Raw genomic sequence first — 18,788 nt, 5'->3', positions numbered from 1 at the left:
GCCACCAGCGCCCCCTCACCAATCAGGCATTCCCCCAAATGAAGCCTCATGCTGGGCCCAGGATTGTTGGGGTGAGAAGCCTCTCTGGGCCCCCCTAAATAGACTTGGCAATGTCTGGGGCTCTTGCTTTAGAATAAAAAAGAAATCCCGTCTTAAGTTATTTTTGAAAACCTAACAGTTTGCTGTCTTTTAACAAAGGAAACCTCTCTCTGTCTTCTTTGTGTTTTTGTTCTGGAGTTCGTGTGGAAGCTTCTGGGCTGGCCATCACTGTCTCTGTGAAGGGAGAGATCAGGCAGGCTCCTGACTCCTTCTGCAAGGTCTGTGAGGGGCCAGACACTGCAGGAGCCTGGGCTGTAGCTTGATATAGCTTTCAGGATGCTGGGAGGGCGAGCGGAGAGCATCGAGGCAGGGAGAGCCATGGTGGTGCTGACCCCGAGGTGTCTAACTCAGCCACAGGGCTGATACATGGGACAGATGGAGAAAGCCAACAGAAGGCAGGGCTGGATGTCCCAGAGAGAGGGTAGAGAAGATACAGAGGCATGCAGAAAGATGGGATCAGATTCTGGACCATGTCAGAAGTGTGTCATGGAGAGATTAATGCTGATGGTGACGGTGGGGGATAGCAGAGGTCATCAGGGGCCGCGGATGCCACACCAGGAATCCCAGACTGGGCATTGCAGGGTCTTAGGCAGAAATAGGAGGTGGCAGATGCAGTCCACTGACCACCGGCTCCTGGGTGTTGATGGACCCGGGGTTGGGGAGGAAGGCTCAGGGCTGACGTCTTGTGTGACTGGTCAGGGGTAGGTTGGCGGAGCCTGATAAGAGATGCATTCACGTCCTGTCGCAGGCGTCTCAGCTAAGCCTTAGCTGCAGTGGCCTTTCCTTCAGGATCACTGTAGACCCCCTTTCCCCTGGTGGTCCTTTCCTTGTTGGTTGCAGCATTTGTCTGCAGGGAGAGACCCAGGAAGCCTTCTGGTTCTCATTGCTTGCTGGCAACTCCACATGCCCCTGATGGTCAGATTAGTAAACAGCCACCCAATGGCCAATCCTTACAGAGAGCTGGCACTGTGCTAGTTCAGCCCCATTTTACAGATGGGGAAATTGAGCACAGACTGAAGCCAAGGGCAGAGCCTGTGCACCGCAGCCCAGGCTTACTTGCACACTTTTATTAACAACGGTCCTTTTATCATCATACTCCTTACTGAGATGGGAAAAACCAAGCACTGTTTTAGCTTCTAGGTCAGAGAAAATGTTACTGTTCCCATAGTAGGCAGGTGCCCCCTCAGGCATCCCAAGAACAATGGCAATTAGCAGTAGCTCTTAGATCAACCATGACCTTCATCCTTGGTTTCTGGACCTCTGTCTTCTGGCCAACATTAAGTCAGTATTGTGATCCAGAGCGCACACCACCTCCTGTAAGACAAGATCAGGCTGACTGTTCAGCAAGGGCATAGCCAGGCCCTTCCGTTCTCCTCCCGCTACCCTGGCACCCCGGTCCAGGCGATGGTCAGGTTACTTTCCCTTTAGATGACTTCTGGGTTGGAGGGGCCATGGCAGAGACCCAGCAGCTGAATTTGAAGTGTTCCAGAAGCCTGCACATGGCAGTGCAGTGGCCAATCGGACCCCAGTAGCAGCCCTGCGTCCATTCTTGGAAGGAAGAGGGTCTAATGTAATTGGTTTCCTTGCAGCCAGCACACTGTCCCTATCAAACACATGACAGGCCTTAGGCCCGACCGCTGGCCGAGCAGATCAATGCCTCAGCCTCAGCTGGAGCTGACAGGAGCGAGGCTGTTGACTAACTCTCCCGTTCACCTTTGCTCTCTTGCCCCTGAGCTCATTGCCAAGCAACTGGCTGGCTGTGGCTGGAAGACATTTGACCTCCACTTGGTAGCCAGGTTTAGTTTACAAAGCTGTGCCCTCTGGTGGGTATTGGTGGTACTTCAGTGATTTCCTGACCCACGCTCTGCCTTCTGGGACCCACGAAAATGCAGCACATTTGGGCACATTACTGTCCAGTCACCCAGAGAAGTGTAAGGTCTGATCTCGTGCCATCTCTCCTGCCTGTCTGCCTCCTCCTCCATTGTTCTTCAGAACTACTTAGAGTCCACTGGCCAGTGCCGCAGAGTTCACAGAACCTTGCCGACAACCCAACATTGTTACGTCTGTGTCTCGGCAGAGCCGTCCTCCCCCTCTCCCCACACCCAGCTACCTCCCACTCACTTCCATGGTTCAGTCAGGTGTGCTTTGGCGCTTTGGTGACTCTGGGGCCTCCTCCCCTAGTTGAGTATAAATGAGCAGCCCAGGTAGCCCACAGACCGGGCAAGCACAGCGTTTGCAAAGCCAGATGCAGTGGTTTGGAAGGCTTTTGTTTGCCTTCATACCTCAGACAGCTTTCACTCTGATTTATTCTAGAAGCACCACTAAGTCCAGACTCATTTTACCACAAACTGAGAATTCAGTGGGTGGGCAAGAGGAACAAGCCCTGGGCTCTGGTACTAAGTGTCTGCTGGGGCGATGGGTTTTTTTCGTTTTTTGTTTCTTTTTTTCAGTTATCAGATGCATGTATTATTTTAATTCAGAGATGTGTAAAAGGGCAAACACATATGTACTTAGAGACTGGTAGATGCATGGATGAAAGCTCTGGCCTTGGGCTGGGGGATAGCTCAGGTGGTGAAAGTGCTTGCTTTGCAAGCTTGAAAGCTTGAGCTCGGTTTTATAGCTCACATAAAAAGCGTGTGGGGTTGGAGAATTGGCTCCCTGGTTAAGAGCACACGCTGTTCTTGTAGAGGACCAGAGTTTGATTCCCACTTTGGGGCAGTTTACAACTTTTTGTAACTCTAACTCCAAAGCCCTCCTCTGGCTTCCACAGACACTCATACACACACACACACACACACACACACGCACACACCTGGAGACAGAGAGGCGATCTGATATTTAGGTTGAGGGTGAGGCTTGACAGGAACCGTGCTCAGAGGCCCTGGAGTGGGAGTGGGGAGAGCTGGCTCGTGGGAGGAGCCTACAAGTCGGTAGGGAGTGAGGTCATAGGGGTGAGTACAGCAGAGACAGAACTACAGTGGGGATGCCTGGGAACTTGACAAGTAGCTGAGGCTCCCGTGGCTTAGCTGTGGCCTAGAGTCGCTCCTGCCAGGAAGATCCAGAAGTCTCTTCAGGACCTTTTGCTTTTTTTTTTTTTTATTAAAGATTTATTCATTTATTATATGTAAGTACACTGTAGCTGTCTTCAGACACACCAGAAGAGGGCATCAGATCCCATTACAGATGGTTGTGAGCCACCATGTGGTTGCTGGGATTTGAACTCAGGACCTCTGGAAGAGCAGTAGGGTGTTCTTAACCACTGAGCCATCTCTCCAACCCCAACCTTTTGCTTTTTATGCTTTATTGTTTTGGTTGTTTCAAGACATGATTTCATGTAGCCCAAGATGGCCTCAAAGCAGCTGAAGATGACTTTGCACTCCTGATCCTCCAGCCTCTCCCTCCTAAGGGCTAGGATTGCAGGTGCGTGCCACCACACCTGGCTTAATCAGTGCTGGGGATTGAACCCAGATCTTCAAGCACGTGAGGAAAGTCCTCTACCCACTGAGCCCCAGCCCTGGTCAAAGGGGCCTGAAGGCTCCCCTCTACCTTTAAAAAAAGACTTGCATTAAATTTTTTCATTTCATTTCATTTTTATTTATTCATGTATGTTTTTAGACGTGATCTCACCAAGTAGCACTGGTTGGCCTAGAATTCACTGTGTAGACCAGACTGGAATCAAATTCACAAAGACAGGAGTCTTTCAGCTGGTAGCAGATGAGGACGCCTGGGCAAAGGTGAGGCAGAGCTGGACAACCTTCCCTGAGGTGGGGGTAAAGGTGCCTCGCTGAGGCCTGTCCCAACAGACGGGTCTCCTAGTGGTTACATGTCCAGCTAGAGGAAGGACGTAGCAAGATAAGAAGGGAGACGGCCTTGGCATCAGCCCCCTGGCATCTTTTTGAAGGCTATGCAGAGCCAAGGTTGCTGTTGGCCATGTAGCTAACGACACTAAAGGTTTTATGTCACAGAGCTCCGTGAAGTTTAGAAGAAAGCTTTAGGGGCTGGAGAGGTGGCTCGGCAGGTAAGAGCATGTGCTGCTTTGACAGAGGCCTAAGGTCAGTTCCTAGCACCCAAATTGGGCTCCTCACAACTGCTTCTAACACCATCTTCCAAGGATCTGATGCCTTCTTCTGGCCTCCACAGTCATCTGAACTCATGGTGCGCCACCCCCCTCCCCCCACACATGGTTAAAGATTAAAAAACAAAATTATCAGGCATGGTGGCACACACCTTTAAATCCCAGCATTCTAGAAGCAGAGACAGGCAGATCTTTGTGAATTTGATTCCAGTCTGGTCTACATAGTGAATTCTAGGCCAGCCAGTGCTATTTGGTGAGATCATGTCTAAAAACATGCAGGAAAAAATGAAATTTTTTTTTAATGTGAGTCTTTTTTTTTTTTAAAGGTAGAGGGGAGCCTTCAGGCCCCTTTGACCAGGGCTGGGGCTCAGTGGGTAGAGGACTTTCCTCACGTGCTTGAAGATCTGGGTTCAATCCCCAGCACTGATTAAGCCAGGTGTGGTGGCACGCACCTGCAATCCTAGCCCTTAGGAGGGAGAGGCTGGAGGATCAGGAGTGCAAAGTCATCTTCAGCTGCTTTGAGGCCATCTTGGGCTACATGAAATCATGTCTTAAAACAACAAAAACAAAAGCAAAAAAAGCTAGCATGCCCCACAAGTCTGGAATGAAATTTAGCACAAAACACATATCTATCTGAAAGTAAGCAACATACCCAAGAGGGATCTGGGGACCACAAGTGGAGAGAAGGTTCATGTGGAGTTGGGAGTTCACTAGGAGGCAATATGGCTGCCTCACCCACCCACTAGCAATGGGCCTGGGGTTTGTTCCAAAGGCATAGAGGAGTCAAATGGCCACTCAACACCCAGCCATTCTGCCCCCAGAACCTTGGACAGGGACAAGGACAGCCTGGGAAGGATCCCAGGGAGGGCTGCATTTTGGGGGACTGAAGCCCGTCTGTTCTTGTTTCTCGGGGTCCTTTGGCCTGGAACATTTGGTGGAGCCCATTAAAATTAAAAAGCCAAGTGGCTGGAGGCTCGGAATGCCAGCTCGTTTTCTCTGGCATGGCAGGTCCTGTTTAAGGGAACCAGCTGGCATTAATGGCACACAACGCATCGCGAACAGCAGCTAGCGATCAGAAGAATCAGAGCTAATAATCAGGTTCAGGGAAGATAATGAGGTATGAACAGCCATTGCCGAGAGTCCCCCGGGGTCTGCCTTAACAGCCTCCAAATAAGCTACAAAACAGAAATTAACCAAACAGGGGCTCCATTTGGGCAGAGGGGGAAAACAAACAAGGTAGAAATTTGCACACGAATTCCTAATATGGCCATGCTCAAGCTCAGGACCTGTGGGACAGCAGCCACTGCCTGAAGGAGGCAAGGGGTCTTGTGTGACCACTTGCTTCTCAGGTGACTGTCAGGTCAGAGCTGCCGGTGAGAGACCTGAGGAAAGAGAAGACTAGCTTCCTGTGGCTCACTGGAGACTAGGGTCAGCCTTCTTTCCTATCCCAGGTTCTCACTTGGCATGCAGCAAACTAGCTAGGTCACCCCTTCAAGACAGTGGCAGACCTAGCCAGTGGAAAGAACAGGCAGCCAGGGAGGGGTCAGTCTCAGACTGGCACAGAAAGTCTCAGTGCTGGCTACAAGCAGTTGTCTCTAATCTCTCCCCGATCCCCAGCCCCACCCCCTGCATTTGAGCTCTACCCAGTCCTAGGAGGCTGCCAGCCTTAGAGAAGCTTGGGGCCTCCTTGTTCCCTTCCCCAACTCCTGCTTCCTATGCCTTCAGTACCTCATTTTTCTGTATGCGTGTGCATCTTCTATGTAAGATGTGTTCAGCCTCTCTCTGTGTCTAGGCCTGCCACCCGCCAGGTCAGGTGCTGCCTCCCACTTACACGTCATCTGGACCCCAACTCCTAATGGCTTTTTTCAGGGGTCCCATATTATGCACCATGGTTAAGGGGCGCCAGGCCATTGCTTCCTGAGAAGGCTGTGCTAGTTGTTTTCCCTTTGCTGTGATCCAAGAATTACAAGGAGCAATCTGAGGAAGCTTACAGTGAGGATACTGTGTATCATGGCAGGGAAGGCATGGTAACATGGAGGTGGCTTGTCACATTGTATCCACAATAGGAAGAAAAGCAAGAAGAAAGCTGGGACTGGGCAGCTTTCTCCTGGCCCACGTTTAGGGTGGCTCTTCCTACCTCAGTTAACCCAACCTAGAAACTCCCTTACAGACATACCCAGAGGATTATTTCCTAGGTGGTTTTGGATTCTGTCAAATTAATAATATTAACTATCACAGAGGCTAATTGCAAAGTGGGGTTGAAGCTTTGAAATCAGCAGGCCCTACGTTCAAATCCTAGTTTTAGCTGCTACGTTGTAACTGTCTGACCTTGGCAAACTCACTAGTCCTCTCTGAGTCTGCTGCTTCTTGGTGGAAAGGGGCTTTTGTCAAGAGATTGCATGTGGTAGCTGGGGTGTAGCTCACAGAGCACTTGCCCAGGCAGCCCAGGATGCCAGGTATCCTAGGTTTATCCCCCAGCACTGCAGAATAGAAAAAGCTCTTACAAGCAAAAGTGTTGGTAGCACATACGAGATCTCTAGACAGTCCACTCTCTTTCTTCATAGCATGTGCTGTGGTCTCCATGCTTTTCCACTGTCTTTACCTTATGGTGTGTGCAAGAGGCCATTTCAGAGTCACTCATAGAAGAGAGCTAGGGGATGGCTGGGAGTGGTGGCACCCACTTTTAATCCCGATTCCAGGGAGGCTGAGGAAGGTGATCTCTGAGTTCTAAACCAGCCCTAGTTCACACTGCAAGTTAGCCCCAGTCACAAAATGATAAGAAGGGGATGGGGAGAGAGCATGCATTAGACTCAGATTCCTGAGTCTGTAAGCTCCATCCAAGTGGTGCCCAGGATAGTCAGTGGCCTTCAGAAAGGCCCTGGTATATCACTGAAATCTGGAAAAGCCTCATTCAGTTCCTGCCACTCAGCTTCCCTCAGGCAAGCAGTAGGGACAAGGACAAGGGCTCTGAACAGCAGCATGACAGGATATACATGCAACACTGACAGCCCAGGCCGGAAGTGTCTGGCTGCCTAGGGGATGATTACTGACACACCTTTGTCCCATATCCCTCCACTGGAGCCTGGGCCCAGCTGGCCCTGCTCTATTGCAGGCACTCCATCTCCCTGAGGCTTCCCAAAGCCTCAGCAACCCAAAAGGCTGAGTCTAGAGCCAGTCTAGGACCACAGAGTCTGATTAGCCACCAGAAGTCCAGAGCTGAATGCAGGCCAGATCTTACCATGGCCCTTCCTGCCTCCTCTTGCTGGGATAGACCATCGAGGAAGGGCTGGCTAGGCCTCAGTCTAGGAATACCAAGATTTCTGGGTTGTATCTGTTCCCTCTCCATGTCCACTGCTCCTCTAGCGTCTAGGTAGTTCTTCTCTGATAGCCGAAGCCGCCTTCAGGTCCCCGGAGATGGTTTCCTTCACCTGTGTGAGCTCTCTAACCAATTGTCTGCTTGTACCTGTTCTTCAACCGCAAGCTCACTGAGCATGGGCTCTAGGCTATCAAATACAGCATTGAGTGCCGGGCAGTCCTTGCCTCCCAGAGGTCCAGGGTCAGGAATGCCAAGGACTAGCGCTTTGAGAGACGTACCAGGCAAACAGGATCAATGGTCTGCCTGGCTGAGAGAGATGACGCTGTCAAGTGGCTGCACTTTCTGAGTCCTCTTGTGTGCCAAGCTCATGCCTTTTGTATACATTCTTATCACAAGCCCTGAATGTGGTAGAAATAACTATCCTTTTTGTACCACCAGACAGTGATGTAGAGAAAGGATAGAGTCACCTACCTGGGGTCCCACTGCTAGTAAGTGACAGAGGTTGTAGACTTCAGAGCTGGTCCTGAGGGAACAGGCGTGTGGCCTGAGGTGGGTGGGGCACCCCAGTCCTAGGGAGTGGGTGAGCAAAGGCTAGAGGCCAGAAGGCCCAGGTGGCCTCCGGAGGGTTGCTGTATCTGAGGGTGGGGGGTGAGGGAAATTGGAGGGATTCCCTCCCACATCCCTCCAGTTCTACTCCTTCCTCCCATGAGCCCTTGCAGCATCAAGCACCTTCTGTTTTCTTTCCTTTCTAAGGTGGGCCTTAATGTGCTGGTTCAGAAAGCAAACAAGTTCACTCCAGCCACTCGCCTTCTCGTGCAGAGATTTGTACCCTTCCCTGCAGTAGGTAAGATCTGCACACTAATGTGCGTGCGTGCGTGCGTGCGTGCGTGCGTGCGTACATACTGCATGGTGGGAGTCTGGGGAACTTCCAAGCACCTGGGTGAATGGTGGCCCTTCCACACCATATCTCCCTGATGCTTGCAGACTCCTGGCTGGGAGATGCAGGGCCCACCCATCAGCTCAGGGCATGAGATGTAGCTTCAGCACAAATTCCTGGATGTTTGTTTCAGTTTGTGGTGCTGGGGGTGGAGCCTAGGGCTTCATGCACCCAAGGCAAGCATCCTACCAGCTGAGCTCCAGTCTCAGCCCTTTGTCTGTTTGAGACAAAATCTTAATCAGCAGCATAGGCTATCTTGGCACTCACTATGTGGCCAACCAAGGCTAGCCTCAGACCCCCAGGAGACTTAGCACCGAGGTAGTGTGTTTGCTCCTTTGTTTTGAGATGGGAGTCTCGTGTATCCCAGACTTGCCATGTAATGGATCGTGACCTTGAACTTCTGGCCCTCCTGCCTCTGCCTTCCCAGTGCTGGGATTAGAAGTGTGCAGCACTCTTGGTTCATCGGGTGCTGTTGATCTAATCCAGGGCACCCCGTGTACCAGGGAAGCACTCTTATCAATTAAACCCAACCTCTAGCTCAGCACAGGGAGAGTCTGAACTTGGATCAACAGACAGAACACAATGTTGTAGACTGTGAAAGGTGTTCACAATAAACCTTAACAAAAATCTACAGTCCTTGTACTGTGAACATGCCCAGGAAACAATAAAAGCCTGGACTTGGGGATTTGTCAGCAGGAAACCCAAGGCAGCCTGTGCCACATTGCAGTTGTGACTCAGAGACCTGCGAGTACCACTTCTGTGCAGACTGAGCCCAAGTGAGCACTCTGGACACTTCAATGACTATGTCTTACTTTTTTAAAAATCAGGTAAAAGGCATATTGATTAGCTGACCTTGGGAGTCCACATACCAGCATGTGGGAGGTGGAGACAGGAGGGTGAAAAGTCTAAGACCATCCTTAGCTATATAGTGAGCTTGAGGCAGCCTGGCTACAGGTAACAACTGGAGTTCAGTTCCTAAGACACACATGGTGGATGGAGAGAACTGATTCCTGAAAGTTGTCTGACATCCACACATGCCCCCTATAAACACGTAAATAAATAAATCAATTTAAATGTGCATGTATTACTAAATCACAAGAGAACGTGTTTTAATCTCTGTATAAATCCTTTGAGTTTTGTTTATGTATATAAAGACATTAATCTGACATTAGTCTTCACATGACTGTCAGAGGGACCTCAGGCTGCAGGGCAACTCTGAGATTTCGTTGTTGTTGTTGTTGCTGTTGCTGCTGCTGCGGTGGTGGTGGTGGGTTCTTTTGGTTTTTCAAGATATGTGTCTCTGTGTAGCCCTGTCCTGGAACTCACTCTGTAGACCAGGCTCAGAGATTTGCCTGTTTCTGCCGCCAGAGGGCTGGCATTAAAGGCGGGAGCCACCACTACCGGGCTAACTCACAGTTTCTGTTGGGTCCTCAAGATATTGCACAGCTTTGCCTGGCTTTCAGGAAGTGCCACCCAGTTTCGGGAAAGGAGACTACCGGGCAGGTTTGTTTTGTTTTGTTTTGTTTTGTTTTAAGAAATAACTGTAGATATAGTGCAACGCAGTTCAGGATTTGTTGTTCAAAGAAGGGTACGTGAATACTAAGAACCCTGAGCAGAGTCCCCTTCTCGGAATCTTTCCAGAGGACAAAGGTGGGGGTTGGCCCAGGGCCTGAGCTTCTGTGACCTTTCTGATGTTACCGCCCAGACTAAAGAGCGGAGTCAGATTCGGGCTCCTGGCAATGACCTGACCTTCTCAGGCTCCTGTGTACAATATGTAGGCTTGGGACTCCATCTATGGCCCGCAGCTGCACATGAGACCACAGGCCAGACTCTGTTGACAGGGATGTGCTGTGGAGAACCTACAGAATGGGGCAGCCTCACCCCTTCCATGCCCAGTGGCTAATAAACTCCCAGTACCAAACACCCAGTGGAGCCTAGCCAGCTCAGATAATTGCTATAGCAACCCCACAGTTGTAATGAACCCTTAGCTATTTCTGCCGAGGGCCGTTAATGAAATAACTCTTTAAGGCTGACTTCGTCATGGGGTCTAATTGAGCAACAAACGTGGCTACTCAGTGACTAGGCTTTCTATGCCACCGGGGCTGGAGGGTCAGAGGCAGCCTAGACTGGCTCTGAGGCTCCCCTGAGATGTAATTGGGACTTGGGGGACAAGCCTCAGATAAGAACTTTGCCAGTGGCTTGTTCCATCCCTATCCAGCCACCATTGTGCTGTGCGACCTTGAGCTGCTCTTAGCCTCTCTGGGACTCCCTCAGGAGGGGAGGCCTTTCTTCTGTTCTGAGATTCTCTCTGACTTGCTCCTCTCAGCATGAGACTAATACCCTTCCCATCTTCTTCTTGGGGCTGAGCCTTCAGCCCTCCCACCCTAGTCCAGTCGTTCCCAAGCAGGCTTGAGGCCCCTATATCATAGCTGGTTGTATACATTGTGCTTTGCAACTCGCTCCTCCTCTCTCCCAGGCCCATCTGCAATGAGGCTTCTGTTCATTCTCCTGTCAGAGATTGTCACAGTGAGGTCAGAGCCCTAATCCGCTCCCTGCACTCGGTCTATCTGTACCATGTCCCTTCATGCCCTGGTCAGGAAAGACCATCTGTAAGTCACTTCCCCCTTGCTTCTTGGGGCAGGATGGCTAGGGGCCTCCGAGAAGCTTGCTCTGCACTGGCTTCACCATGTGACAGGCCCACTTTCCCCTTAGGGAACAAGTTTGACTGAAGGACTCTGTTGCAGGAAGGAATGGGATACGAGAGGGTCTGTGATGGGGGTCCTGAGAAGACCACAACCATCCCTCTCTTCCTAGGCAAGCAAGGAACAAGGAAACTCCCCTGAATTGTTGTGTCCCTCACTTCTCTTGGCTGGTTCCTCCACTCATCTGTCCAGGAGAAAACCTGGGAGGAAGGGTGGAATGTGTCCTCGGGCTCTGCACTGTCCAGAGCCTGAATTACTCCCTTAACCCACTCTGCTTCGAATACTTGGTCTCTGTCTAACTCTGCTTCTCCAACCTGAGACCACATCAACAATTGTCACATGCTTGCACTGGGTTTGTAGATCTCATAACTCCTGGGGCTACCTAGTCCTTCCATCTGTCCTTGGCGACCTCATTCAGTGCTGGGAGGAACCCAAGGCAGAGATTACCCCCCCCCCCCGCCTTCTATAAAAGAACACACAAACTCCAACTCGGAGTTACCCCTTGTGCCCAAAGCTGAGGCCTGCCTGCTTCCACCCAGAAGGGCTCAATCTTGTGGAGAAAGCTGCCTTTGGAGCTGCGACACTGAGGTGTGTCCCAGCGGCGACCAGGCTGTGCAGTGTCTTGCAGTGAGCACCGCATCTTCAGGCTTACCCTGACTTCTCATCTAGGACTGTGTGAGCACTTGTGTGTATAGAAGTGCCGAGTGCACAGAAAGTGAGTCCCAGATGCTCCCTGAAGCCACCCCTCTCTCTCGGGGAGGTTTCTGCACCCACAATGCCCTGCCCTGGTCTAGAACAGCAGTCATGTGGGAGATGGTGGTTTCTATTTATACATGGAGACGGTAGGAGAAAAGGTGAGCCCGGGAGCATGTGTGCTGGCATCAGAATCGATTGGGGACTGGTAATTAATTTGTTTAGACCTTAATTAATTCTCCAGTTCTTTCTTATTTGTGGACTGTCACGCTTAATTGTGTTCAGGAGCTCAAGCTTGGAGCAGGCCCTCCGTTAATTGATGTGTGGCTGCTGGGAGGTGGAAGTTAATGGTTTGGGAAGCTGGGCAAACAGAGCCATTAAAGGTCAACAGAGGAGATGCTGGGAAAATACACACCTCTGGGTCCAGCCACTGGTCTACAGAGCTGAGCCTGCTTTACAGGAGGAGAGCCTTTCCAGGAGGCCTTGGAGGAAATCTGCTGGGAGTCGGCTCTAGGTGTGGGTCTCACAATAGACACTGTGAGAAAATAGGCATGTCTGTGGTCCGAGACGGATGGAGCATGGCCTCCAGTGATGTGGAAATACCAGCAATCACCTACTTAGTGTATCTTGTTGGAGTTGGTATCCCTGCTCCATATGCACATGTATAGGTTGGAAGCCCCACTTACCCTACCATGGAAGAAGAAACAGCATCGAGCTAACAACATTAGCTGAACCCTTCACTCCCCTGAGCTTGGGCCTCTGTATTAGTTACTGTTTTCATGTAATAACAAAAGCTCCAGAAGGAAGGAAGGCAGTGGTTGTTTTTGCACCGTTTGTAAGTCTGACAGCATAGTCCATTGTGGCAAAGATGTCCATGGCAGGAAGCTTGGGTCACTTTGTAAGTGTTCGAGCAAGGGGAGGGTGGTGCGTGCTGGTGCTCAGCTCTCTGGCATTCAGTGGGGGTGAGGGTGGGGTCGGGGTCAGCTCTTGGCACTCAGAGTCAGTCTTCTCACTCACTTAACCCACTGTAGAAAGTCCTCCACAGACAGGTCTGTCTTCTGTGTGCTTCTAGATCCTGTCAAATTGAGAATTAATGTGAACCGTGCCAGCCTTCCATAGGATAACAATCTTTCCTAGACCAGAAATTCCAAACTTGGCCAGGAAGTCTTCTGGGGTCATTCCTAGGGAATCTCTTTCATGAGTTGTCAAAACAGTTTTCACTGCCATAAAAAAAATTCTCTGTGCTCCTCAGGGAGCCATGCTCAGGACTTCTAGAAAGTCCTGGAGAGGGGTCTCCTGTTTCTTCATACCCAGTAAGCCTTAGAGCTGCCCCTTTGTGCTCTTTCTATGCCCCAGGCCACAGAGGTCTCGGTGACATTGACTCCCCCTGTGCTTCACTCTGGGAGGTAGTGGGAGCCTCAGTCCCCCGTGCCCCCATCAAAGCATAACTCCCCATTATTTGTGCCCTGTGAGCCAGGAGGCAGTGCTGTTCCTGTGACAGCCTTGTCCTGGGCTGTGACAGGAGTTCCCCATGGAGGTCAGTAGTGCTTCATAAAGTACCCATGTCCCTTCAAGGCTCCTCCGGAGGCTGGAAGACCTTGCCTGGACCTTGCTGCACTTGCTCCTGAACTCACCGCAGCTGTGGCTGCCCTCCTCCTCTTCGCCTCTTGCTGAGCTTCAGGCACATGACCCTGGGCCTTGGTGCCTTCCCCTCCCCACCCTCAGCCTACACTTCCTGCCCAGTCCTCTGTAGCCCTGAGTCTCCCCAGGCTGGGCTGCCAGGTTCCACTTTGCCTTCCTCATCAGACGGTGTGGGTGTCCCAGGATCTTAGGGTTACCGCTCCTTAGCCTCCCTCAGCCCAGCAAATAGTCAGGGCATGTATTAGTCACTTTCTCATCACTGTCACTGGATATCTGAAAAGAAGAAAGGTAAAAGAGAGGGAATTTATTTATTTTGGCTTAGAGTTTAAGAAGGAATATATCATAGTGGTAAAGTCATAGCAGCAAGAATTTTGGGTGGCTGGCGACATTGAGCTTACGGTTAAGAAAGAGAGAAAGAGGGGTTGGGGATTTAGCTTAGTGGTAGAGCGCTTGCCCTGGGTTCGGTCCCCAGCTCTGAAAAAAAGAAAAAGGGAAAAAAAAGAAAGAGAGGGGGGTGGTTAGACCTCAGCTTGACGCCTCCCCCCATTTTTCATGTGTGTGTATGCATGTTTTTTTGTGTCAGCACATGTGGATGTGCATGCATGCATGCATATATGATGTGTATGTGTGCGTGTGCATGTGGAGACCCGAGGTTGATGGTGTGAATCATCCTTCATTCCTCCCACTGCATTCATCCAGGCTGCATCTCTCAGTCAAACCCAGAGATTGTTGACATGGCTAGTCTCATTGCCAGCCTCCTCTCGGGACCTGTCTTTACCTTCAGAGACGGGAATTTCAGGTGGGTCACTACACTCATCCAGACTTTACATGGGGTTCTGGGGACCCAAACTCCTCGGTACTTGCATAGCAAGCACTTTTAACTGCTGAGCCCTCTCCCCAGCCCTGAACTCTCTCCTCTTGTTCAGCACAGAACTGCAGCCCATGGCATGGTGCTGCCCACGTTCAGGGTGGATCTTCCTTCCCTGGTTGATCCTCTCTGGAAACACCCTCATAGACACCTCCAGAGGTGCGTTTCTATGGTGATTCTAAATCGGCTTGACAATGAGGATTAGCATGGCAGGGTCTCTTGTGGGGCCTGTTAATGCTTAAGCAAGCACGTTAGCACGTTAGCACGTAAGCACGGAAGGTCAGGGTCAGTTGCTCAGAGTGGGACTCCAGCCAGTGGCATCGATGACTGGAGTCTGTTTTGAGTGTTCTGGCTTTTGTATCCTGGTCCATTCTTTGAGTCAGTGGCCCCAGGTAAATGCTCAGGCCATCTCTCACAAACTTATCCCACACATATACTCCAGCCTTCCTGGTCTGTGGGCTATGTCTTTAAAAAGGTATCCTAGGAACATCGTGTAAGTTTTCACAGGGATTACACCAACCGCCAGGGCCTCATGAGCCCTCCGAGCAGGTTAGCCTTCTGTCTGCCCTTTATTGTCCTGACCAGGGTGACAAAACCAGCTATAGTGGCAACTCTTATAATCCCAGCATGTGAAAGGGGAAGGGTCAGAGTAAGATTACCCTTGGCTACACAGTGACCTCAAGGTCATCTTGGATGGCAGGAAATGCTATATCAAAAAAACCTGAAGCATGGGGCTGGAGTGATGGCTCAGTAGTTAAAAAGTAAGTAGTGTCCTTACAGAGGACGGGGTGTGTTCCCAGAATCCACATTCAGTGACTGCTGCCGTCTGTCACTTCAGCTTCCAGGGAGAATCTGACACCCCTAGCCTCTGCAGGTACCCACTCATGTGTACACTCGTGTACAATCTGCACAGAGTCATACATACTCTGGCATTGTAGAACTTTAATTTGGAGACAAGCGTTGGTCAGATGCTCAAAATGGCACAAAGACAAATGTTCTTGTGACAAATGCTGTAGTATTTCATAGTGGCTGGGGCTTGGGCTCGATGCTGGAGTGCTCATCAAGCATGCCTGGGGCTCGGTCACAGTACCACAAGGGGTGTGTGTGTGTGTGAGTGTGTGTGAGTGTGTGAGTGTGTGTGTGAGTGTGTGTGTGAGTGTGTGTGAGTGTGTGTGAGTGTGTGAGTGTGTGTGAGTGTGTGTGAGTGTGTGTATGTGAGTGTATGTGTGTGAGTGTGTATGTGTGTGTGAGTGTGTGAGTGTATGTGTGTGTGAGTGTGTGAGTGTGTGTATGTGAGTGTGTGTGAGTGTGTGTATGTTAGTGTGTGTGAGTGTGTGAGTGTGTATGTGAGTGTGTGTATGAGTGTGTGTGAGTGTGTGTATGTGAGTGTGTGTATGAGTGTGTGTGAGTGTGTGTATGTGAGTGTGTGTATGAGTGTGTGTGAGTGTGTGTGTGTGTGAGTGTGTGTATGTGAGTGTGTGTATGAGTGTGTGTGAGTGTGTGTGTGTGTGAGTGTGTGAGTGTGTGTGACAGTTAGATATTGTTTTCAGACAATCTCCCAATACTTCCTAGACTTTAGGAATTTAACCTAAGCCAATGTTTTAGGAAGTGTGCATTGCATTTGAAGAGGATCATCCACTGACTTCTCCATCAGAGGAATGTGTGGGCGAGTGACAGGGATTCAGAGCACGCCAACCTATGTAAAAACTGCAGGCATGGCAGCCTGCCTATAATCCTGGTACTAGGGAGGCAGACAGGACGCTGGCCAGGCGGCCTAGCCTAATTGGTGAGTTCCAAGACAATGAAATTTCTTGTCTCAAATTAGGAGAATGGACTGTCTGAGGATGACCCCGAGCTTGTCTTACGGACTCCTCAAGCACACAGATATGCGCACGTCCACACATATGAAAACGCCTCATGTAGTCACACACACATTAAGGGACCATGTCCTGACTTAACTGAGGGACTTGCGGTGAAGTACTGAAGGCCAGAGGGGTCACATGGGCTCCATTCAGAGCAGGTCCATCCTGAAGAGGTCCACCCCATGGTGTGTGACTCATGATAGTTTGAGTTGTGTCATTGAGGACAGAACAGGCAGAAGGAAGGAGTTGGTATCCAGAGTGGCTCTGATACCTTGTGAACCTGACAAAGATGGCAGGACCTTCTGACAAAGCCACTGTCATTGAGATGAGATGAGTGACCCTTGAGTTTTAGGAATGTGTCTTCTTAGCAGCCTGACCCAGAAAGCTCTAAGGGATATTCATATGTGACTAAGTCACCACTTTTTGGGCAACTTGTCTAAGTCCTGGCATCCTGTAGGTGCTCAATAAATATTATTGAACAGATAGCTTTCTAACTCAAGAGACTTGACCGTTCCTCAAATCTGCTAGGTGGAAAGACCTGACGACAGAGAAGGCAGAGAGGCAGTACCCTGGAGAGAAGGGCCATGAAGGCAGGAGGGACAGCTATGGGGTAAGGAGATGGCACTTTGGAGCCCTGGATAGGAGCTGAGGGTTCAAGCCTCACTCACCTTGTCGCCTGGGAAGTCACTGCAGCCTCTGGCACGGGAACTGGTGGGCTGAGGAGGCATTCAAAAGATGTGTCAGTGCCCCACTTCTCATGCCCTTAGAAGAAGGGTGTCTTAGCAGAAATCTGTGTTACTGTGTGTGTGCACATGCACTGCATATGGATGTGCATACGAAGGCCAGGGAACAACTGTTGATGTCATTTCTCAGATACCGTCCACCACCACACTCCCCTCCCCTCTCTGGCCCAGGACTCTCTAAGTAGAGGCAGACAGCTCTAGGAATTCCCCTGCCTCTGTCTCTCTGGCACTAGGATCACACGTGCACCCTATCACACCCCAATTTCCCCACAGACCACAGACACTAGTGATTGAGTTTAGGGCTGTGCTTAGGCAGCAAGGTCGTTACTGAACTGTCTCCCCCCAGATTCCTTAGCAGGAGTTTTATAGACTCCGAACTTCAGAGTTAGCTATACCTAGCCTGTACAAACTGATTTTATTTTTTCTTCAGTTTAGAAATTTCCAGTCCTGAGTCGGTGACACTTCAATATGAGCTGTGAAACTTTCCCCTGGCTCTCAAGCTATTTAAAAGAAAATCTGGGCCATTTAGAGTGGCCTCTCAGATGTAGCATTGGGGCATGCTGTGAAATTAAGCAAATATTAAGGTCAATGTGCCTGTTTGGTGAGCATTGCTCCTCCAAAGACTGAGGGACTGTGTTCTGAGAGGGGCTGTGTTCTAAGAAGGACTGTGCCCTGAGATTGATGGGGGCAGGGTGTGTGTGTGTGTATGTGTGTGCATATGAGTTGGTCAGTGTGGTAATGCATATATGTGTGTGCCTGCAAATGTGCAGGTCCCCTGCTGCTTGGCCTGAGAGCCTGGCTATGGTGCCTCTGAAGGGAGGATGAAGCTAAAGGCCAGGGGTCAGAGGAGACTACTGTTTGATTATCCAACTTTGTATGCAGTTTGAACTGTTTACCATGCTGTGGTGGTTAATATTGATTGCCAACCTAACAGGGCTAGAGATCAATCACCAAAGAGATGCGTCTCTGGGCGTGCTTGGGAGGGATTATCCAGATTAAGTTCATCGAGGTGGGAAAATCCAGTGCAATGCTGCAGGCTGTGAAAAGGGAGCAAGGGAGCAGAGCGTCCAGCATTCGGTGATCTTCAGTTTCTGGCTGTGGACATAGTGTGACCTCTTGTTTCTGCCATCCTGCTATAACCACCATGATGGACTGTCTCCTTTGGAACTGTAAGACAGAATAAACCCTTTCTTCCTTAAGTTGTTTCCTGAGGTATTTTGCCACAGCAAGACAAGTAACTAATACACATGACACATGTACAGCGTCTGGGCTTCATGACCCCGGGAAGTGACGGAGGAGGGAAGAGGACAGGAGCAAGTGTGCCTGACCCTCCTTGAAGGTGACAAAGTGGAGTTTGGGAGAACTTGAACCATGTCTGTCTGGAGCTAAAAATAGTTGCTGCTTTCTGTTGCTGCTACAGTAGTCAGTTTGTTTTTATGAAAAAAGACACCCCCCCCCCCCCGAAGACAAGCTTGTCTGTATCCTTCCAAAGTTAAGTAAACAGCTAAAAGTTTACAAATCAAAGTAGGTGTGGTATTGTCTGTTTATATCCCCAGGAACAGGGAGGTGGAGGCAGGAGGATCAGAGGTTCATGGGTATCCTTGGCTTCAGAGCAAGGTAACCTGGGCTAGCTCTTTCTCAAAGCAAAAACAACAGCAGAAGTGTATGAACCTCTGCTAATTTATTGAATACACTTAAATGTAATCAATACAATAGGATTCTATAAACATAAACACAATAGGTTTTTTGTTCATTTGTTTGTTTGAGACAGTGTCTGTCCCAGTCCATGCTGGCCTTTAGCTCACTATCAAACTGGGAAGGATCTAGTTGACGTCCAAGACATATACCACTA

General features: G+C 50.1%; 1 protein-coding gene across 6 annotated transcripts in view; it reads left to right on the top strand.

The window, feature by feature from the left end:
• Positions 1-18,788, top strand: part of Sfxn5 (sideroflexin 5) — a 119,635-nt gene that overhangs the window by 67,560 nt on the left and 33,287 nt on the right. For 5 of the 6 annotated variants that reach the window (XR_015685321.1, XM_087656187.1, XM_087656189.1 and 2 more), the window contains 1 exon segment: positions 8,244-8,334. Coding sequence is in view for 5 of the 6 variants with exons in the window: in XM_087656187.1 (XP_087512313.1) it covers positions 8,244-8,334 (91 nt within the window). In the remaining variant the exon portion in view is untranslated. 6 annotated transcript variants of the gene reach the window in all.

Source organism: Rattus norvegicus, chromosome 4 (assembly GCF_021556685.1).
Source record: "Rattus norvegicus strain SHRSP/BbbUtx chromosome 4, alternate assembly SHRSP_T2T, whole genome shotgun sequence".
Lineage (NCBI taxonomy): Eukaryota > Metazoa > Chordata > Mammalia > Rodentia > Muridae > Rattus > Rattus norvegicus.
This window is presented reverse-complemented; position numbering and strand designations above follow the sequence as displayed.